Source organism: Miniopterus schreibersii (assembly GCF_964146895.1).
Source record: "Miniopterus schreibersii genome assembly, chromosome: 12".
Classification (NCBI taxonomy): domain Eukaryota; kingdom Metazoa; phylum Chordata; class Mammalia; order Chiroptera; family Miniopteridae; genus Miniopterus; species Miniopterus schreibersii.
Window position 1 is genome coordinate 35,892,138 of NC_138112.1, and position 22,344 is coordinate 35,914,481.

The 22,344-nt window shown below is 58.2% G+C and overlaps 1 protein-coding gene across 3 annotated transcripts; it reads right to left on the reverse strand.

Annotated features, from left to right (window-relative positions):
• Positions 1-1,988: 1,988 nt before the first annotated feature.
• RELT (RELT TNF receptor) lies at positions 1,989-21,013 on the reverse strand. 3 transcript variants are annotated; one of them, XM_081152927.1, is made up of 11 exons: positions 20,559-21,013; positions 9,012-9,094; positions 7,960-8,034; positions 7,677-7,843; positions 7,392-7,471; positions 6,441-6,698; positions 5,044-5,124; positions 4,630-4,711; positions 4,199-4,456; positions 3,555-3,753; positions 1,989-3,418 (listed from the first exon to the last, which is right to left on the reverse strand). In XM_081152927.1, exons 2-11 carry the CDS (start codon positions 9,069-9,071, stop codon positions 3,371-3,373), a joined length of 1,308 nt encoding a protein of 435 aa, XP_081009053.1. In that variant the 5' UTR covers positions 9,072-9,094; positions 20,559-21,013; the 3' UTR covers positions 1,989-3,370. The 3 variants fall into 3 exon arrangements, with proteins under 3 accessions (XP_081009053.1, XP_081009054.1, XP_081009052.1); XM_081152928.1 differs by lacking the exon at positions 20,559-21,013 and adding an exon at positions 12,250-12,309; XM_081152926.1 differs by lacking the exon at positions 20,559-21,013 and adding an exon at positions 11,616-11,670.
• Positions 21,014-22,344: the final 1,331 nt, after the last annotated feature.

The window sequence follows — 22,344 nt, forward strand, 5'->3', positions numbered from 1 at the left end:
AAGCAGTTAATTGGGTGTCTGGAGGGGAGCAGTGTTTATTACTCCAGGGCCCGGCACCAAGGTGAGGGTGTCCCTTACCTGGCCTGGGAAGCCCATTCCCAGTCTCCATCTACCCTGGCTGGTGTCTGGATGTGCCTCATCCCAGGCAAGAGGGCAGTGCCTCGTGCTCAGCCCAGTGTCATCTAAGTCCTATGTGAAATGGAGTTGGTTGGCTGAGGAGACATTGAGAAGCCAAACCCTGAGATGCAGCTAACAGCTGGCAAATAAGGACACCAAGTGCACTCTGGCAGCCCCAGGGAACATTTCCTTGGGTGCACTGGTGATGCCCGCTAATCCCCCGCAAAGGACACCCTGTTCCAGACTTTGACAACCTTTGGTGCTCACAGAATTCCTCCTGATGTCCAGCCTCTCTGTCGCCTTCCTTGCCCTCTCCTAGAGCAGGTGAAGCTGTGTCTCTTGGCTCCTCAGGGGTGCCCTTCCTTTCCTGCCCACCTGAGAAGCCCAAGAAAGAGAAACCTGTGGCGTAGAAAGGAGAGGTAGGGAGAGCTAGGATCTCAAGGAATTTCTGTCCAGCTTCCCCTCCGGGCAGAGCTTTCTCTAAAGCTGCCAGGCCAGGCCCCTTCACGGCTTCTGCCCAGTAGAAAGGCCTCCTGCAGTCCCAGCATGAAAGCCCCTCCCAGCTGCAGCAGGCCTGGGCCTCCCATGAGTCCCTTTCCTCATGTCCATCAAGTTTCGCTTTCTGGTGCTTCAGCCTCTCCTTGGGCCTATTTCCTGTTAGCTTTTAAATGTGTCCCCCTCTTCCATCTTAAAAACAAATACCAAAAGACCTAGAATTAAACTGAAAACCCTTTCTCCCTGAGTCTAAGGTCTCACCAGCTATGGCCTGGCCCTGCTCTCACCACTCCCTTGAGAAGACACCTTCCACATCCCTGTCTAATCACCATGGGACGCTGCATTCTTCCTGCCCCTGCAGCAGCAGCACCTGGCCTTGTGCCCCACCGTGTTCCCCATTCCCCTTCCCTGGCTTCCAGGATACTGCATCTCCTGCTTTCCTTCCCACCTCCTTGCCAGTGCCCTGGAGCAGCCCAGCAGTCTGTCCTGAGCTCTCTCCCTGAAACATGGCACCCCCAGGCCAGTACTGGTAGAAATGCCCATCTGAGTGCTTCCAGGTATCTTATAACTCAGACCTGTCTCAAGAGTGCCAGGCCTTCACATCCAGATGCCTCAGGATACCCATGGACTGTACCACAGTTGTCCCAGAACCGTTCCTCTTTACCCACCCAACTGTCCCAGCTGTCCCTAACCCCTCGACCTACATCCCATCACTAAGCCCTGGTGGCTCTGTCCTAGTAATCTATTGGACCCATCTGTTTCTATCACACCCATGCAGCCTGGCCTGCACCACCTCTTGCCTATTGTCTGCTTCCTTGTGGAACCCATGCTTCTGTAGCTCCTCCACCCACCAAGGACAAGCTGACCATGCTTTTCCTCCTTCCTACATGCTTTAGAAGCTTCTTGGGGTCTCTGGGATAATAAGGCGCATGGCCTCTGAGAACCCACATGACTACCTTCTAATGCCCACCCCTGCCCCAGTCTCCACACTTGTCAAGAGGGTTCTATTTCCAGCCTCTCTAATTCCTCATATTTCCGTTGATGGCTGGCCTTTGTATATGCTGTTACTTCTCTGTGGAACATGCTTCCCCTTCCGCATTCTGCAGCCCCCAGTACGTCTTACTTACCGCATCATCTTCCAGGCTCCACTTTCTCTAGAGCTGTGCTGTCCAATACAGGAGCCACTAGCCACATGTGGCTAGCAAGCCTTTGAAATGTGAGTTCATAGTAGGATATGGTTTAAGAGTAAAACACCAGATTTCAAAACAAAAATATTAGTGGCTCATTTACAATTTTTATACTGATTGTATACTGAAATGAAAATGTTTTAGATGTATACTGGGTTAAATAGAATACATTATTGATATCATTTAAAATTAACTTCACCTGTTTATTTTTAAAATGTGGCTATTAGAAAACGTTAAGTTACATACATGGCACATGCTCTATTCCGTCCGATAGCACTGCCTCTAGGGGCTTCAGTGAGAACCAGAAGGGATGAGGGGCCTCCTCAGGCCCCACTTCACCTGCTGCCAAAGAAAAGGCACCTTGAGGGGAGGGATGGCCTGTGCCACACACCGTGCCTAACAACTATTCAGTGAATGGACAAACACCTGGGAAGAGGCACAGAGAAAAGAAGCTCCTCATGACACAACCGTCCCACCTTTTATTCAACAAGTGGATGAGGGTGGAGACGCAGGGACAGGACAACAGCAAAGTTTCAATAAATAAGAAATGGGGACAGCGGGGGGCCTGTGCCTGCACAGCCCCACATAAATAAGCAGGTTGCTGAGCCAGGGTGGAGACAGGCTGGGCAGTTGCCCGCACTGCCCACGCTAGGGGACAGATGCACCAACACCACAGGGACACAAACCACCAATGTCAGAGGTGCCTCTCCAGCCTGTCACACACCCCTTCCCCAAAGCTCCTGATATCTTGGGGGTGGCTGGGCCCTGCCCAGGTAAAGTCCGTTTTTTCAATTTCAATAAAAACAGCAGGATAGGAGGCAGGCACATGCATTAAGCCCCTTCTATAGGCAGAGCCATGGATGGGCAGCCCCATGGGGGCCTTGAAGGTGGAGGCCCTGAAAGCAGCAAAAATGGGGCCAGATAAAGCTACTAATGGGAGAGGTGGCAAGGAGGCAAGCTCTCCCCCACAACCCAGCCCAGAGCCTGCAGGGAGCTGGAGAGGCCCTGGGCACTGAGACTTCACAGTCAGAAAAAATGGGACTCAGTGATGGCTGGGGCCTTGCTCAGGATTAGAACCAAGGCACTCAGACTCTCAGCCCATGGCACTTTGTTGCCCCTTCCCTTTACAGGTCCTGCTGGAAGAGGAGGGGGAGGTACATCTGCTCTAGGGCCCTGTACAGAGAGAGGCAGGAGGTGACTCATTACCAAGGTGTGGGGCCAGGGGTACCAAGCAGAGGGCCCCTCCCACCATCAAGGCCTGGCTTGGTGGTACAGAGGATCCTGTGGGCTCCTAGGATCTGACCAGGGTACAGGGTCAGGGGCCTCCTGCAGGGAAGGAACTGGGTGGTAGGGACAGGGGTGGGGCTTTCAACTTGCTCCTGTACACAGCGCCTGCCAGCCGGCCTTCTCACTGGGGCAGGCACTCCCACCTCCAGGCCTTAGCCTTTGCTGTTTTTCTGCGAGGCCATTGCTTCTTGATCCTTGCAGGCCCAGCTGCAGCTCTACCTCCTCCAGGAAGCCTTCAGAACCTCGCAGGACAAGGCTGCAGTGTTTTCCGACAAGACGGTGCCTCAGATGACCAGGTTGCTCTCACTTAGCCGGACCACGTAGCGGTTCTCCTGGGGGACAAGAATGAGTAGTCAGCAGAGTCAGGGGGCTTCTGGGCTCCAGGAAAGTGGCCCTTCCCAGGGCCCCCTGCCCCTCCACCCCTGCCCCATCTGCAGTCAAGGTAGATACTTTCTTTGGCCCCCTCACCTCGGCCTTCTTCTCTGCTGGGGGCTTTGGCCATTTAGTATGGTTTCCACTACTTCCCAGCAGTGCTCGCTGCTCAGTGGGGAGGCCAGGTTGTGGGGAGTCAGTGAAATCACCCACTGAGGGCCCAGCCTCCGTGATGGTTTTTACCTCAGAGGCCCATGAATTTGTCCGCTGCTCAGGAATTCGGGCCACGCGGAACCTGTGAAGAGAGGTGGTTCAATCATCCCCCCATTAAAGGAAGAACTCCGAAAGTAGAGAAGGCAGCACCTGCCAGGGTCACACAGCAGGTTCAGGGGTCAGAGCCTGAGCCCTTCCCACATCCCCTTTGCCCACAGATGAGCCCCCAACATCCCCAACCCTAGGTTGCAGGTGACCGGCCCTTGGCCTGAGGGGCCCCAGGTGTGATAAGTGGCCAGGATCCTGCCCTGGGGGCCTGAGGGCTCCATGTGAGAGCACAGCTAAGCAGACCTGCCTTCTCCCTGGTCACCCCCCACTGCCCAGAAAGGCACACTGAGGCCAGGAAGGGTGGCGCCATCACCAGGCAGTATTCAGGGCTCAACCTAGGTCCCTGCCTCCTCACCCCCCCCACCCTGCCCCGGCTGTCATGTCTCGCCCTGACCCTGTTGCGTCTGTGCCCACCTCACCTGCCCACAGACAAAATGGTGATCTCGCCCTGGCGTCCTGCCTTGGCCCCAGCCTTGGGAGCCCTGGCCGGGTTGGGCAGGAGTCTGGGAGTGGGAGTGCTGGCAGCTGCAGCTTCGGGGGACAGCAGCACCTCGGGCCACTTCTTCTGGCTACAACGGGAGCAGCAGGGGCCAGAGAATGAGGCCAGACCCTGCACGGTGTGGAGGTGGTGATGATGCGGACAGATGTATGGCATGCTGGGGGGTCCAGGCGGTAGCCTACGGAGGGCACAGGTGACAGTGGTCACTAGGGCAGGCTAGGACCAGAAGACTACAGACGGTAGTAAAGGGGTGTTGGGGTGACAGGAAAGGGAGCATACCCAAGGGGTGAGTCCCGAGGAAGTGGGCTGATTAGCTGGGTGTGGGCCCTCCTTGCCCACCTGCCCACTTACCTGGGCACAGGTCCGTGGCCGGTTTGTACCAGCTGTTTGCTGTGATACTCCTTCAGCAGCTCCTCCAGGGCCGCCGCATTCTCTGTGGGCAACTGAAGTCAGAACCTGGCTCTGGGCCATGAGGGGCACCCCCCTCGGAACCCTGTCTCAGCACCAATCCCCCTACCTACCCACCACCCCCTCCTGGCCTGGGCCATGTGCCTTTTCCTCCACCCCCCCCACCCCCCCAACAGGCAAGAACAGGAGGGAAGAGGGCAGCATCATAGCCACACTGGTCTGAGAGGGCCAGGCTGGCCGGAGGTGACCTGGTAGAAGGGCAGAGCAGGGTGGGATCTGACCCGTGAGGCTGCCTCACAGGCTCTGAGAGGAAACCCTTCTTTCCTGGCACAGGGATAGGTCAGACCTTCCCCTCACCTTTCTTCTCTGTGATCAGGCGCACCAGGGCCCCGATGGTGTCCTCGTTGGCATCCTCAGCCCGGTAGGCAGGGTTGTTCCCTGGGGTCAGAAGAGAAGGACGGTGATCCTGGGGAAGTGAGGAGGGTGGACCGCCAGGCTCTGGAGCTACACCAGGATGTGGCAGCAGAGGGCGCACCAAGCCTTCCTAGGAGCTGGGCTACAAACCTGGGTGTTTATAAACCTGTTCCAGGCCGCAGCTCTAAGAAGCTTATCATCACCCTCAGTACTCAGCGTCAGTGCTCCCTGCACCCCAAAGCCCCAGGTGCTTCGCAGCGACAGGGCCATCTGAACTCCACAGTCCCTGCAGAGAGTGTGTGTGTGTATGGGGGGGAGGGTAGCCTCTTCTGGGGCCTGCCCTCTCCCCTCCTGCAAACAACTCCTGAAAACTCTGCCAATTCCAGGCCTATTACCTACCTCCCTGCACACTGTCCTGTCTACATAACTAATTGAGGGCCCTTGGCCAGCTTAGGGCCCAAACCACAAAAGCATGAAAACAGGCCAGCAGCAAACAGCTCCTAGGACTTGTACCCAGGCAATAGCCAGCAGTTAAAGTTAGTCCTAGGCTAGGAAAACAAGGGCGGTCCAGGCGAGATGGCCTGAGTTACCACCTTCCTCCTTGCCTAAAATTCCTGCCCACTTCCTGCCCCCTCCAAACTCCAGTGTCAGGACTTGGGAAGGGCTCTGGCCAGCCCCAGGCAGCCTGGGGAGTTGGCACTAGAGGTGACATTCCAATTTTGACTTGAGCACAAGGCTCCTGTGGGTAATATATGTGCCCATAGGGCCCCTGCCCTACTGGCCTTCAGGGTATAGTAGGGAGTAAGGAGGAGAAAAGGGCCCAGGGCCCTGGGGTAAGGGCAGGAGGAACACGTCTCCCTTTGGTTCCAGGACTCGTAACTCAAACCACAGCCTGCAAACCCAAGTCTCTCCTGGTACCTGCCCAGGACAGCTGCCCTTCCAGCCCTTCAGGCCAGATGTCAGAGGTCACTTTGAGTACCGAGTAGGAAAGTCTGATCCTTGACCACACACACAACTGTAGCTCTGAAGAGTCCAGATCCCTACAGCCAGGTGTGGCCTCACCCAGAGTGGGAATCCCACTAAAGCCTCTTAACCTGCTCTGCCTCTGCTCTGCCCCATCGCCACCTTGGGCCACCTCATCATTTCCTCCATCTTGTCAGTTTGCAGTATCTCCTCTGTGGCCCACAGGCAGCACCTCCAGGAAGCCCTCCAATCTGCCCTCTTCAGGCCTCTGTCAGACCCTCTGGGCCAAGCAGAATTCCTCAGGCAGCCACCAAGCTGAGCTGGGCTGGGCTGGCCTGTGCCCTCTGGCCTCCCCAGGACCCCAGACCAGGCCTCACCGCTGCCTCCACCTCCGGAGCCAGGCCCGACTTCCTTGTGCGCAGTGCAATGGTAGCCCTTCCGCTTGAGCAGGTTACACACCAGGATGCCCAGCAGCCCCATGAGGCAGAAGATAGGAACGATGGCAATAACTGCATACTGGGCAGCCGTCTCCTCGGGTCCGCCTGCCCGTGTGCTGTTCCCAGGCTGCCGTGTCTCCCCAGTGCTGCTGACCCCTGCTGCCACCTCCACACCACGTCGGGTCCGCCATCTCCGATCTGAGCACGATGGAGGATAGAGGCATGGAGGCAAGACAGGCAAAGGGAACCAGACACTCAGAGGCCCAGGGCCGGGGTTGGGGGGTGTGCGTGTGCGTGTGTGCGTGTGTGGGTTCTGATGTGTCCAGAGCTGCCCACTCCCTGCCCCAGAGCTGCCCACTCCCTGCCATGTTGGGGAAGCAAAGGTCAACTCACCCCCAGGCCCTCCTATTTGGCCATCTGATCAGTCAGCCTGAGCAAGGCCTCCTCAGGCCTCAAGATGGTCAGAACCTCATCCCCCTGTCACCTCTAGTGCTAGGTCAGAGGCATGAACACTCGGCACCTGAGTGCATGCGTGGGCACAGGGATACTGGATCCTGCCTCCCCATGACCTGGTCTGTGAGTTAGTTGATAGGGTATGTGTGTTTGTGTACACAAGCATGTGCTCACACTCATCTGCATGGGTGTCTTTAATGGGGTGAGGCCACCTGCTGGATGGTCTCTGCCACTCAGAAATGAAGTGGGTGGACACATAGCCAGTGGAACAATGGACCACGTCCTGCTAGACACCCCTGGCTGTGCACTCTCCTATGAGCTGAGGGAATGAGGACCCCACTGGCCTGGATGGACACTGGGGGTGGTTCCTAGGCTCAAGCTCGCCAGACCCCCTCCCACACATACCCTCATCTGTCCTAGGCCCCATCTGCCACTTACCATAACAACTGCGAGGACCCAGAGGTGTCCAGGAGCATGGCTGACAGGGAACATGGGGGACCCTTGAAGGGGCAAACCACCTACAGGGGGGGAGACATCAGTGAGACCCAGAACTTTCCTCAAAAGAGACTAGACTTTCTACTGGATACCCACACTGGTCCTTACCCATCTCCTTTCACAGATGGGAGGACTGAGGCCCACTCAGGGGTTGGGTGAGGCTGGGGCCCCAGGATCCAGAGTCCTCGTCAACCGGCATGAGCCCCCGCACCCCACCCCATGGCTCACCCAGGCTGGCAGTCTCCACATACGGTGTCTTGAGTCACTGTGCCTGCCTGGGCCTCCAGCCTCCCTTGAAGGCTGCAGCGGGAGTGGGACTGGCATGGGCTAGAGCCCCACGAGGCTGAGAAGGTGCCCAGGGGGCAGGCCCTGCATAATGTGCCCTGCCCCGGGTCCTGTGGGAGGGAAAGGGTGAGAACAAAGCCAGAAGCCAGGCCCGAGGTCTCCAGGAAACCCACCCCAGCCCTCAAGAATCCTCCCAGGACAGGGCAGGTGGGCAGGGTGAGCTCACCAGATTGGGCTCCTCCCCAGGTGGGCAATGCCAAGGGGTCATTGATGTTGGTGTAGCCAGAGGCCAGGGCAGCAGCTGGAAGAACAGTGGGCAGGGCACACTGAGCAGAAAGCACTGGGCCATGGCATCTCTAGGGCTGTCTATCCACCACCAGCTCCCTGAGGCCCCAGGAGTGGACTGAAGACCTCCAGGCTTCAGGGATCCTCTCTAACCTCACCCTCATGCTGAGAGTAAAGCCTGCTCATCCCAGACCTGCTGCATGGCCATTGCTCAGGTAGGGAGAGACACTCTGCTTTTGGAAAATGCTGGAAAGCCCCAGACAGGGCCTCATTAGGATCTCAAGCCCTCAGGTCTCTGAATCACACCCCTTGCATCCTCCAGGATGAGGGGGAAATGCTTCCAAATTCCTCTCAAGTTCCGCCCTGCTTCCTGCTACCTCGCCGCCCCCCCCCGCCCCCCACAGCTGGGCCTGTCATCAACCAGCCTCTGTTCATCCCTGGGGCCAAATCTGCAGCTGGTGCTGCCTATTCTAGGCCCTCAGCTGAGTCCCCAGGACCACATCCTCCTCCGTGGCCTCCCCGTGATGTAAGGTCAGCCTCATATCCCTGCACCCACACAGCGTGAAACATCCCAAGGGAAGGTTCTTCTTAATTTGTGTCCCCAGCTCATTCCACTGGGACCTCCCTCTGCTTCCCTTTCCAGGTATGAACTGTCTGCCCTGAATCCCCCTGCTGTGGGGAGACCCCCTGGCCCTCTGGTTTTGCTTTGGGGGTGGGAGGTGCAGAGTAGAGCCAGCTGGCCTGAAGGGCGGAGGGAATGTTACACAGGAGGTTCTGGGGACTTCCTCAGGTCCCAGACCTGACTCCCAGCACCAGGATGAGTGTGGGCCAAGAGGTGCTTCCCAGGGTCAGACTGCCTCACAGGAAGAGCTGAGAACCCCATCCCAGCACCGTTCCGAGCAGCCTTTACACTCCACCTCCTTGGAAGGCCTGGCTCAGGGCTCAGGACTTGGCTCTTCTGTTGTCCCCACCACAGTCCCATCCCCAACTCACCACAAGGAAGCAGGACAGGGGCCAGTGTGGTGGAGGGCTCAGCTTCATCCTCAGCTTCATCCTCAGGCCCTGTGGTCCCCAGCCTAGGGCAGGCAGAGGGGAGGCTCAGCAGGAGGTGAGAAAAGGCCCACTTCCAGGACAGCACTAGATGGGGAATTCGCAAGGTGCTGCTGGGCAGGTAGAGCATCTACAAGGCTTGGCCTACACTCCCCCCCTCCCCCCCACTATAGCCCTCAAGCCTGAGTAGAGGTGGGGGTGCCCTGTCTGGGGCCCACCTCCCAGGTCAGCCAGGCTGGAGGAAGGCAGGATGATCTGCCAGGCTTAGGAGGCTTCCTAGAGGAGGTCCAGCTTCCTTCCCCTTCTATAAACAGCCAGGTGCCCTGGGGCATGGGCAGGGGAGCCTGGGAGGAAGGAAGCCTATGACTGCATCCCTGAGGATGGGGGATAAGAGAGCTTGCAATCCCCCCGCCCCCATCTCTCAGTCTCCTGCCCCTCAGAACTCCGTGCAGGCCGAGCATGCCCACCTCTCCTGCTCTCTGCCTTCACTCTTGCTGTTCCTGCTCAAGGCAGGCCCTTCCTCTCACCCTTCAAAGCCCAATACAAGTCCTCTGTCTCCAGAAGCTTCTCCAGACCACCTATCTCCAAAGCTGGGTTTTGCCCCCAAAGCTCCTGCATGTACCCCCCAACTCCATCACAGTCGTGGCCCTCCCATGTGCCCACTGTCCACACCCAGCCAACTTCTCCAAAAAGGGCCAGGGCAGACCTGGGGGAGGTCCTGCGGAGTGGTTCTAGTGGCCAGCATTCAGCCTCCCATCCTCTCTCAGGCACCTACTGTGTGCCAGGTACAGGAAACAATATGAATATGAACGAGATGGACAGTGTCCTTATCCTCACGGAGCTCATACCACAGGGCAGACCAGTGGCCAACATATACTGTCTCCACGCAGTGGGCATGGGCCTGAGAGGCTGAGTGTAGCCTCCCCTGGCGAAGTCTCCAGCCAGTGGACAGGCTGGAGTAGCAGAAAGGAGGATAGAAATAGACAACAAAAGGGATCGTGGAAAACGAGAGAGTTTCCAACAACCTATTTCCAGGCTCAGGCGGGTGAGGGGATCAATATGTGTCTGGCCAAAGCCACAGGCCATGTGGAACCTCTGAACCCTGAGGGGTGGCATTGGAGAGCCAAGTCACTGGCCTAGGGAACCCCTCAGGTTAAAGGGACCCTGCCTGGATCCCTAAACTGTCTGATGCCAAGCCCCTTGGGAGAGCCCCTCAGCCTATGGGTGGCACAGGCTTCCCACTTGGAAAAGGAGCCAGAAGAAAATGATCTGGCCTCACTGGATGGCTTGGCCCAGCCAGACCTCGGCAGGCCAGGGGCTTGAGTTACACCACAGGAGGGGGAGGGGCAGCAGTCACACCACGGGACTCTCTAGGTCACTGGCAGCTCTAGGCCCAAGGCCAGCTCAGGGGAAAACCTGGGACAGAACGTTGGGCCAGAGTAGAGTGAAGGCTGGCCCCTGACAGCACCCAACAGGTGACATCCCCTGACCCCTTCCCCAACCTGCCCCTCCTCTGACTTGGTTACAAGTTTTCCTTTCCTGTTTCTGCCCCCAAGTGAAACTTCACCCTGCCTGGGTGGCTCCCATTCAAACCCACCTCCCCACAGGCCCTACCCTGTTCTTCATAGGATCTAATCCATAGGCCTGCCACAAGCCCCAAGTCCTCAGGCTGGTCCCAGAGCCCTGCCCAGGGGCCAGACCCAGCATCCATCCATGTCCCCCAGGGTGGGCCCAGAGGGCTGGGGCAGGAGCGAAATGTAAGAGGTACCATAGCCACAGAAGAGATGGCCCCCCGCCCCACCCCTGGCCCTGACTGCACCTGCTGGGTGACCTGAGCCCACAGGGAGGGCTGTGCAGCTGCTCATCTCCAGACAGACAGGGACCTGAGATCTTGAGGCTTCCAGGAGCAAAATGGGGGTCTAAAGGCCCAGACTCAAAGTCAGTGAGGACCCACTTAGGCACATTCACAGACGCTCACTGCCTAGAGAGCCCTGCCGCCTTCTAATTATGTACCTTCTAATTACCCCAAACCAGCACTTACTCCAGTCTAGCCCCCAAGCCTCTGCTTACAGCTGCTCCCCTTGCCCCACACTCAGCCCAGACTGAGCCCCCAATGGGCCTGCCCAGTCAGGCAGCCGCCAGCCAGCTGCCTCCCCTTCTGCACCCCCTCCCCCATCAGGACTCCAGCATCTAAGCCCCGAGCCCTGGAGCCTCCACCAAAGCCCCTTGGCTGGGTGCGGGTATGGGAAGGCTCCATCCCCACCCCCTGCCTTGACCTGGAGGCCAAGGAGTCAGTGACTTCCCAAAGCCACCAACTCCTGAGGGCTTCCTAGAGGGGGCATGTGGGCAGACCAAGGCCCCGAGAAGGGCAGTGCCCACAGCCAGGGGCCTCCTTTCCTGCCCCTGTGCTCCTGGCAGAGGAGAACCCCGTGGGGCCCCAGGGGCAGAGAAGGAAGTGAGCTTAGAGGCCACTCCTCCCTGAACAGAGCCTCCTAGCCTGGGGCCCCACCAACTCCCTGTGGGACCCAAGCCCCTGCTTCACCTCACCCAGTGTAAGCGTCCTCAACTGCAACATGGGATATCATCTCCCAGGACAAGGCTGGCACGGGTTTAAATGAGGTAACGAGCCTAAAGTAGGTCGTGGGAGTTCCTCCCCATCGGCCCTTCTTTCCCGCTGCACCTCCTGCCCAGGCAGGTAATTAAGCATTTGTTTGCTTGCTTGCTTATTGTTTGCCCCCCCACCAGACAGCAGCAAGGGCGGGGACACTGTCTCATTCACCACAAAACCCTCCCCAGCCCACGTCTGGGGCAGGAGGCCTCCACCAAACAAGCTCACAGTAGCAGGGGCTTCCTCACACTCAGCCTAGCCCCGCCCTCAAAAAAATACCCGAACATTGGAACCAGAAATTCCCTGGAAGAAAGCCTATTAATAAAGCCAGGGCAAGGGTCCCTAGAGGCCAAGGAGCACCAGGGAGGTGCAGCCCTGGAGGCCACAGAGAAAGAGGAAGCTGTGTCCCCTGCCCCCGCCCCCCACCCAGGCCTTGGCAGCTTCCCCTTTCCCAGAACTGAAGCAGTGGGGTCACGGGCACCCAGCCACTCACCAGCCTCACCCTAGCCTCCTTGTCATGCCACCAAATCCTGAAGGTCTCCTGGCCTCATGCCCACCCCCATGGCCACCTACCTCCTTAGCCTCCAGTTCAGCCCCACCTGCAGCCTAGGTGTCTTGTCTCTGAGATCTGGCCCCACCCCCACCCCACTCCAGCTGCTCTGAGCTTCTTTCAGTCCCCACATTTGCCTGTCACCCAGCACTGGTATCTGCTGTTTCTTCTGCCCCAAAACCCCTCCCATCACCAGGCCAACGCCTACTCTTCCTTCAGAGCTCTCAGCTCAGTCACTTCCTCCTGGAAGCCCCTCTACCACCTCCCTTTCTGCAGTAATCATCCTGTGTGTGCCCATCCTGCTTATGCCCCTTCCTCACTGACGGCTGCCCTCTGTGCCCAGTGGCCAGCACAGGGCCTGGCCCCAGTATGTGGGGAGGTATATACTGAGCTTAGGAGGTAGGGGGCAGGGATCAGAAAAGGCACACTCAGGAGAGGATGCAGCTTCTGCCAAGGTTTAGAGGGGCAGAGAACAGGCTGGTGGTTAAGGAACCCAGAGGTTGGGGTGAGGTGGGGGTCGGAACCTACACCTGAACCCCTGGGCCCACTTGGGGAGAACCAGCCTGACTATGGCTCTGGACCTTACCCCACTGTACAGAGGGCTGATGAGGAAACTCACATGAAATACTCAGCACAAGACATGGCACTAAGCCCTCAATAAGCATGTGCTGTGCCTCATTTTCCCCATGTGTAAATTGTGGAGGGAGCAATAGCATACACTGATAGGCAGGTGTAAGGTATAAGTGAGATTCTCTTATATTTACGTATAATGCTTGGCACAGAGTCTGGTACACAGGAGGTGCCAGTTGGCCATGGTGAGAATCTGGGAACTGGGAGGGTATAGGAAGGGGGGGCTCTGGGAAGGTGGGTGGGCAACGCCCAGGTCACACCAAGCCTGGCTGCAAGCTGAGAAGCTTGCACTTCCCCTGGGGCCTATAGGAGCCCAGAAGGGTTAGCAGGGGACAGGAATGGAACAACTGTGCCTCAGAGGGCGCCCTGCCAAGTGAAGCTGGACTGGGGAGCTGGAGGTGGGAGGCAGGTGCCCACCTACGGCAAGGAGGCGAGGCAGGTATTTCTGTTTCCCAGCTAGCAGCTCTAGGGCCTGAGAAACACCCTGCAGCCTCCAGAGGCTAGTGTTGCCTGGAAACACAGTTGGACATGGTCCCCTCAGCGATGGCTGCACCCGAGGCAGGAAGACAAAGGCCGCCCATCAATAGAGAAATTCAGGTTAGCGAGGAGCCCAGTGGTTCCCTGGCAACTGGGGCTGAAGTAGGGCAGCGCCCACAGTGGGCGGCAGTAGGCATCTCCTCCTTCCCATCCTCCATCCTCACAATGAAGGGAAATGACCCTCATTCCCTTGGGCCAGGTCCTCATCCTGGGTTGCCTCCACTCCTCACAGGAGAGATGAGCATCCCCTTTTCACCTGGGCTAACTGTGCCACGGGAGGTTACTTGAATGGGTCACAGAAGCAGCAAGTGGTGAAGCAGGGTGGAGCCCAGGGCTGTCTGACTCTCTGCTTCCCACCTCACTCTGGTCCCTTCCCTGGAGCCTAGCCCAGGGCCTGGCATTCAACACATGCTCTCGGGGCGTCTACCAGCCTGATGGCAAGGCCAGGCAACCAGTGGACATGGTAAGCAGGGGGGCTATTACACAGCACCCAGGAGGGCCCTAGGGAAAAAGGTGCTGGCCCCACCCTGGAGATCTCTGGGCATCTGAGGTTTCCCTGCTTTTGTACTCATTTGCATGCTGCCCTATTCTGTGCCAACTCCAGGGAAAGGTACTGTGAGAAGGAGGAAGCCCAGGGAAGGCTGGGAGTTCCCAGGAGGAGGAAGCAGAGTTCCCAGGGTGAAGCCTCAGCTCCCTAGGGCTGCTGGCAGGCTGGGGCCCAGCGACCTGCAGAGGCTGCCTCAGGGTCACTCAGTGAGAAGGGCACCCAATTCCCACCCCACCCCAGCCTTGGGCAGCCATGATGTCCAAACCTAACCCAAGCATGGGGACTCCATGCATGCTGGCCCCTAATCCTGCTTCAGGGCACACTGGGCAGCAGCTGTTCCCTAGTCCACCCCCAGCGGCCGGGCATGGTTATCCCCTCAGAGCTGCCACCAGGCCCGGGCCTGGGAGGCTCAGTGGGGTGATGTGGGCAGGTGGGGCTAAGGGGGCTAATTGGTCCTTGAGGCTAAGAAAAGGGCTAAGGTGGCCAGACCGGGCCTACCCAGCTTCTCCCAGTCTGGGTGCAGAGCAGATGCTATCCCTCCCCCTTCCCTGGGCTGAGTCAGGGGCTGGAAGAGGGCAGTCTACAACCAGACAGCTGTCTCTGGGGCAGAGCTGGGACTTCCCAAGAGCAATTACTGCTTACCTCATTCCCTTTCTAGGCTGAATTTCACTGAGCCCTTCAAAGACAGGGTTCCAGGCTTCACAAATGAGGAAACTGAGGCCCAGAGAGGCTAAGTAGTAGCCTGTAACAACTTGCTGCCAAAGGAGACAAGGTTTACCCCATCCCCCGGAGTGGGAGCGGGCAGCAGGCACCCTCCCCACCACCTGGCATTCCAACTGGCTCTGCTCTGCCCACCGCCCCATCACTCAGCACTGTGGGTTTCCTGCTCAGGCCAGGCAGGGAGGCTGGGCCACCCCACGCTGTCTCGCTTGGCCCCCAAGACAGATGGCAAGGGACCTGGGAGGGCTGGAAGACACCTCACTGCACTTCCGCTTGTGCTTTTGCTACCTTCTCTGAGAAGCCACCTTTGCCTCCAGCCCTGGCCACACAGCTGGTACTGAATCACAAATGTGCTAGGGCAGTCCAGAGTCTGCTCAGCACAGGCCTTGTTCCATCACCCTGACCTGGCTGACTTGGCTGAGGATTAGTGAGACTGAGGAGTGACCACAGCCCCAGCCTGCCACACTTTCCATCTCCACCAGACTTAGGATGCTGGGGAAGAGAACTTCCATGACCCCTGAACAACCAGAGGTCGGGCCCTCACTAACAGAGCTTGAGGACTAGGGTCTAGCATGATGGAAGGAAAGGGAAGGTGTTGGGCTCTGGAGCAGTCACAGGCTCTGGCTCATCACTTAGCAGTTCTGTGACCCTGGGCAAGTTATTTACCGTCCCTGAGCTTCAGGGTCCTCTTCTGCAAACGTGGCGGGGGGGGCAGTCCCTGCCTCTAGGGATGCAAGGGAATAAGTGGAGCCACTGTAAATAGTGCTGGCTGGGGCCTGGCCAGGCCTCTCCTGAGTACCAGTTCTCACCATAGCCCATGAGGGCCAGAGGAGGAGCCAAGCTCAGAATGGATCAGTGCCCAGCCAAGGTCACCCAGTGGCCTGGGAGTGGGCAAGGGTGCTTTAGGGAACCCAACATCAATCCCAGCAGCACAGGTGGAGGAGCCTTGGCCTCCACAGGAAGAACCTGGGTGCCCATTTGCCAACCCCTATGTAGGCCTGTGTCTAGCTGCTCCATGCTAGCTGAGCCATAGTTAGGAGGTAGAGGGGTGCTGAGCAGTCAAGACCCAGCCCCATGTCTCCAAGCTTCAGTTTCTTCCTCTATAATTTTGGGCAATTGTGCCTGCTCAGCTGACCTCCTGATGTGGCTGAGGATCCAGAGTTCACAGGGGAACAGTGGCTCTGTTTACAATCAGGCCTCAGTCCAGGAACTACCTCCGGCAGGAAGCCTTCCCTGTCAGGGTGGACCCTCCCTTCTCCTGGCCCCTTTAGCCATCATTGTTTGTGGTCTCCCTCAAGGGACAGAGGCAGTTGAGTCCCTGCAGGAGGCTGGGTACACAGCCCGTCCAGGTGCTGTGGACGGCCAGGTCCCTCCCTGAACTCACCGCTCTTTCTCACAGTGAGGCTGTGCAGTTCCAAGCTTACGTCCCTCCTCCTGGATGCCCTCCTTCCTTCTCTTCACCCACACACTCAGACCCTGCCTCTAGTTGGCTACAGAGGCCCCTCCATCCATTTCCGCCTGTGCCAAGTGCTCAGGGCACACACGACCACATGGGCAGTTTATTTATAGAGCTCTCATCTTTCCCAGGGTGGCCGAGGAAAGAGCTCTGGCCCTCCAGGCAGATAGACCTGGGTTAGGACCCTAGTGACACTAGGGTCTTGCAAATCCCTTCCCCTCTCTGGGCCTTCTTTTCCCTGCCTGTATCTGGAGGGAATTGCTGACCCTCTGGACATGAGGCAGAGAATGTGCAAACCTCTGGGTTCTCACCCCAGGACTGGGCACACAATAGGAACACAGCATCGACTCCTTCCTGTCTTCCCTGCCACCCAAATCCCAACTGGTGGCACTAAGCCTAGGCCCAGGCACCCAAGGGCTCAGCACAGAGTGGGTGCTGAGCTCTGCCAGAGACCACATCCCAGCACTCCCAATCCTGAGTGGGGGTGGGGCTGGATGGGTCCACTGGCTGACCTCAGGCAAAACTGGGAGAAGGGCTGGGCCCATAGCCAAGGGAGTCCAGTCTCGCCCAGCCAGGCCAAGTGCTGAACAGCCCCACCAGTACCGCCCCCCACCCCCTGCCCCAGGTAGCCAGCCTGCTCCTTCTTGGAAACTGATGCCTGAAGGGCAGACAACCCTTATCTCCTCCTGGGGTCTGGGTGAGAACTTGAGTGCCAGACTCCAGCACCAGTGGCTGTGACTCAAACTAGGGCTGGTTCCCTCTTCTCTCTGAGACTTAGTTCCAATTAGTAGCTTGGGAAGGAGGGGGTCCCTCGGCAATGCTGCTTCGAGGATACCTGCACCCAGGGCCTGGCACTCAGCAGGGCCTCAGCAGGGTTTGCTCTGCTGGCCCCGAATGAAGACCATACCTGAAAAGACCCAGGACAAGCACCAAACTCGCCCCTACCCACAGGGGTGACCTTGAGTTCTCACCCCAAACCCCAGAACACACTTGGAAACCTCAGAGGCCCTGACTGCAAACCTCCTGTGTATCCCAGCACACAGGAACACCCTCAGAGGCCTGGCCAGCACAGACAGGGCAGGGGGAGAGGGCAGGCTGCTGGGCATGCAATTCCCATAAATGCCCTACACCTGTGCCTGTTCCCAGAGGTGAGGGGGGACACCTGGCAGGTGGGCCACAATAATAAAGAGGGGCTCACATTGGGCTAGGAGGGCTTCATGGGTGAGGGGGCTGGGGTTACACCTTGAATGGCCAGTAGAGTTCTAGAAAGTGGAGACAAAAGCAAAGGCATAGTAGGACCAGGATCTGGTACATAGAGATAAGGGTGAACATGTAAAGTTCAAAAGAGTCTTGGAAGGATAAGACTTGTTGTTAGGATATGGCATCTGGACTGTATTTTATTGGCAAAAAGTAAGAGTTGCCTTAGGGAGGTCGCTCTGTCAGTGTGTGGAGGAACTGGAAATGAAGGCAGAGAGGCTGGTACAAGAGTCTAGCAATGGACAGCAGGCCAGAGCTGGACATAAGAGGGAGCCCTGATTTTGTGAAGGTGTGTCTGGGGCCTGCTTCTTGTCCTGGGTCACATCCAGATGGCCTGGGAACATGTGGGAGAACCCAAGGCAGGTGCCCTGCCTGGAGGGTGAGAGTCAGAATATCAGGGTTCTGGGGTTCTTGGTAAAGTCTCTGCACTTCTCCTAACCTCAGTCCCTCTATAAAATGGGGCTGGGCCTATGAGCAGTGGCAGAATGCTGATTGCCTCTCAAAGCCTCCCCTCCTTGGCCAGACTCAGATACCTCCCTCCAGCCATTATCACACTGGCCCCAACTGGGGCCACATGTGGAAACTCAGCCTGGCCTCACTGTCATTCCTATCACCCTCGGAGGGCCAAGTTCCCAGAAAGGTTTGGCTTGGGCAGGGCACATGGTGGGATGGGATGGGCACCTCCATCAGGGCTGAGACCAGAAAAGAAGGTTAACCCTTGGTTAACCCTTCCCATCTACCCCCTCCTGGGCCCTGAGCTATTTCCACCTCTTTGCTGGGGATGGAAATAACTCAGGCTCGGCCCCAAGAGACCAAGATAGCTATTCTGATCAGCCCCAAGAAGCACAGCTCCAGCCATTCCAGAGAGGATAGAGGGTCACCCTGATCCCCAGCTCCAGCCCTCAGCCAGGCAGCAGCAATGGTTAAAGCTAGCAGGGGCCTCTGAGGAAAATGGGGAGACTGAGAGGGTGGGGCACAAGCTCAATGTCTTCCAGACTGCTCCCCACCACAGCATGTGGGTGGATTTAGGAAAGTGACCCTAGAGCAACTCTGAGGAGGGGATAGGGCCTCTTAGGTATGGTGAAGGTCAACGGGGACTCTCAATTATCTTTGCCACCCTTGTAGCCTGTGCTGTGCTGCTGACTACTAACACTCTTCAGAGTTATGTGGACTGGTCCCAAAACCAATTGCAGGCTCCAGAAGGCAGGGAACAAGCCTTTCTGGTGACCTCTGGCCAGGGATGGGAGCTGGGGGGTAGGGAGGAGGAAGAGCAGGAAGAATACATAACCCAACTACCTCCAAAGTCTCAGAGGTGTGTAAACACACACCACACTTGGAATTCACAATGGCATACCCGGCAAGGCCAGGATTCTCAGCCTGGGTTTGAGAGAAGGAAACCCAGCTAAGCCATGAGCAGATTACAGGCATACCTCGTTTTATTGAGTTTCACTTTATTATGCTTCACAGGTGGTGTTTTTTTAACAAATTGAAGGCAAGACCCACCGCCAGCAAAAGCATTAGGACTCGCTTGATTGCAATACTGGCTTTATTACGGTGGTCTAGAATCGAACCCGCAATATCTCTGAGCTGTGCCTGTATTAAGAAGATGGGTGGCCCTCTCCAAGCTTCTCACAGGGCTTCAGGGGCAGAACACCTGAATTCCAATCCTGGCACTGTCCTGACTCCATGTGACCTTGGGCAAGTCAACTGCTTCTCTGAGCCTGTTTCCTTCTCTGAAAAAGTCACCACATCTCAGAACCACTGTGAGGATTCAACAAGAACACTCCATAAAGTGTTGCACACAACACTTGTCCTCCTACCCTCACCCCCACCAGAATGCAATCAACATTTTCAGAGGATATCAGCAGAGGACCGAGCTTCCAGATCCTTCAGCAGCTGCCCCCTTGCCCCTCCTGGTCTGGGGAGCCAGATTTCCATTCCACCCTGACTGAACCTGACAGACCCTCTTATGGGGGTGGAAGCCTCAGAGGGATCTAGCCCAGGTAGAGAAGAGGCCCTGCTCCAGCTCTCCAAATCGGAGACCACAGGTGGATCAAGTCCATGCCCCCTCTCCTCCCACACAGGGAGATGAAGAAAGGAGACCTGGGCTAGAGAAGTCAATGTCTATGGATCAGAATTTCAGGCTTGGCCCCTGAAGTTCTGAGCTGTGCTTCCAACTCTGTCACCAGCACCTACCTGGGTGTAGCCCCTGGGCCACTATGTCACCAACAGCCAGCCTGCCCCCACCCCCCACTGCAGTCTTTCTGCCTGAAAGGAGGAAAGGGAGAACAGAGGCGGTTGACCCAAAAACAATAAAGAATCCCAAAGTGATGATTCACAGTCCATTCACAGCTCAACACCTCTGTGGCAGACAGGGAGACTGAGGCCCAGGGAGAGCAGGGAGTGGGAGCAAGATGGTGCCTGGGCCCAGGGAGAATACAGGTTACTAGGGGAGCAGAGCTTTGTCAGGCCTCCGGGACATACGTGTTGGGAGGTGGAGCCTGAGGCCACCTTAGGGACCCTCAGCTGTTGCCAGAGGTGTCACTCCACCAGATGCGGCCCAGCCTGGCTCCGTCTCAGTCGCCAGGGCAAATCACTAAGGGTCCACCCACCTCACTAAACTGAGCTCCTGAGGGGCGCCCTCTTGAGGACAGTCCCGGAGAGCCCCTTGTCCCCTGGGTACACAAGCCCCCCCCCCCAGTCTGCCGGCATGTTTTGAGGTCCCTCCTCTTTCCGCCTCCTGCTCATTGCCCTGAGGCGTAGACACGCACACAGACCCTACTTGACCCCGCAAACACACGCTGGCTCCAGTGATCCCGGGGCTGGGTCTCGGTCACTTGGGGTTCCTCTCCTATTTCACACTCACATTAAAGAGCGGCCCTGGCCCGGCCCTGGTCACACCCTACGCCACTCACACTCAGTGACCCCAGTAACCCGGGGTCCCACAGTTGGCTGGGGCCACTGTCTCTCACACACACTCTGCCTGTCACAGACACACAGGGCCCCTCTGTCTCCCGCTCGCCGCGGCGTCACCGCCCAGCGGCCCGACCACACGTTCGCCCAGGCTGGGCCGCTTCACGCGCCGTGTCACTCAGTCACCGGCTGACACCGTTCAGAGCCCCCCCACCTCCCACCCCCGCCCCTCGCCCAACTCGGCTGCCTGGCGCCTCCGTCCGGTCCCGCACCTGGTCCTGGGCTCGGTCCAAGTTTCCCGGGCCGGGGGCGTCTCCGGGGCCCGCCGGCTTCTCAGCCAGTAAGTCGCGCGGCTGCTTCAACACCGTGCACGGCCGTGTCTGCGGTCGCGGCCGGGGGACGCGCAGGTCCCGGGGCTGGGGCTCCGAGACGCGCGGGGGTCGGTGCGCGAAAGACTCCGGGACAGGACGCGGGGGCGGGGGTTGCGGGGCGCGGGGCCGAGGCTGCCGCAGCCGCCGCGCCGCCGAACTTCGTCAGAGACGCGCGGAGGCAGCGGGCGCCACTCGGGTCGGCATCCCTCTGGAGGACGCGGGGAGCGGCCCCCGGGCTGGGGCTGCGCGCACCCTCCTCACCCGGCTCCGCGCGGCGCCCGGCCCGGCCCCGCCAGCCCACCGGCGGCCGCGCAGGCTGCGCGCCTTTTGAATGAATCGGCTGCCCGGCTGGGACTAAGCACAGCCCCAGCCCCGCGCGTCACGGCCGCCGGTCCCGCCCCCGACGTCAGACTTCGGCTCGCGCCCCCCCCACTCCCTCCCCCCGCCCCCTGGGGCGGCGGAGGGGCTCCTAGTCTCCTGCTCTGCTCTGTGTCGCCATCTCTCGCATCCCCCGGAACTGCAGGGGACAGCGAGGGATGAGGCCTCCTGGACGAGCCTCTTCTGGGCGCCAAACCAAAAAAGATGCAAGATAGACTGGACGCCTGGATGCTACTCCTCATTCGGTCACCACTGCCAGTGCCAACGGGGCCCCCGACGCCCCTTCCTGGGTCTCGTTTCCCTCCTGGAAATTGGCAGCTAGGAAGAACAACTTCACCAGGTCTGTCCCTAGAAACCCCCACCTAGAGGGTGACAGAAGGCCTGGTGAAAGTGAATCTATAATGGAGGCCCACCTGGTGGCTCCTGCACATTCCTCAGGGCCCAGCCCAAATCCCCTTCCTCCAGGAGTTCTCCTGACTCCACTCTCCACTCCACCCCTCTCTGCCAGGATAGTTAGCCCTTCCTTCCAGCAGAACAGGTGACAGACACACTGCTCTCCCTTCATTACCACAAGCTGTCTCACCCTACTGAATCCCACTGTCAGCCATCAGGGTGCCCAGCAAGGCAGTGACTAGAGACTCCAGGGCACTATTCACACTGCATTCCCAACTCTGTGAATTGTGCCCCCTGAAATTGTGTGATATAGTGGGCCGGGACCAGAGGCAGTAGCTCAGCATCCAGAGTTCCCCCCACTTAGTGCCACTGGGAAGATCCCAGGTGGCCCTCCCAGGATAGCAGGGCTGGGAGGGGATGTAGAAAGCAGGGAGGGCCTCCTGCTGTGGGCAGAGGCCTGGCTGGAATCACGATAATCACAGCCCAAGACTGAGATGGAGGACCGTAAATAAGTCTGTTGGGGATAGATTATTGGGGGAGGTGAAGAATTAAAAACAAACTGAGTCATAGAATCTGAGCGTGTGAAGTGAGGGGGCAGGGAAGTTCAGGTCCCCCAGGTCCAGGAGATTCCAGGAGAATTAGACACCTGCAGAGGGAGGAGGGGGCAGGGGAGAGTTTCCATTTCTCTGGGCCATGCCCAGGTTGTGGGGGAAGGGCAGAAAGAGCTCCAAGTCACTGACAGGGCCATAGCCCCAGGCCCCTCCTATGTCAGTGGAGACCCCCAGGGCAGGAGTGGTCTCTGGCTCATATGTCCCACATCCAAGCCCACAGAGGGCACCCAGAAAGGATTCATGCTGGGCATCTGGTGAAGGGGCCAGAGCATCCCAGAACACCCTCCATTCCTGCAAATGTTTTC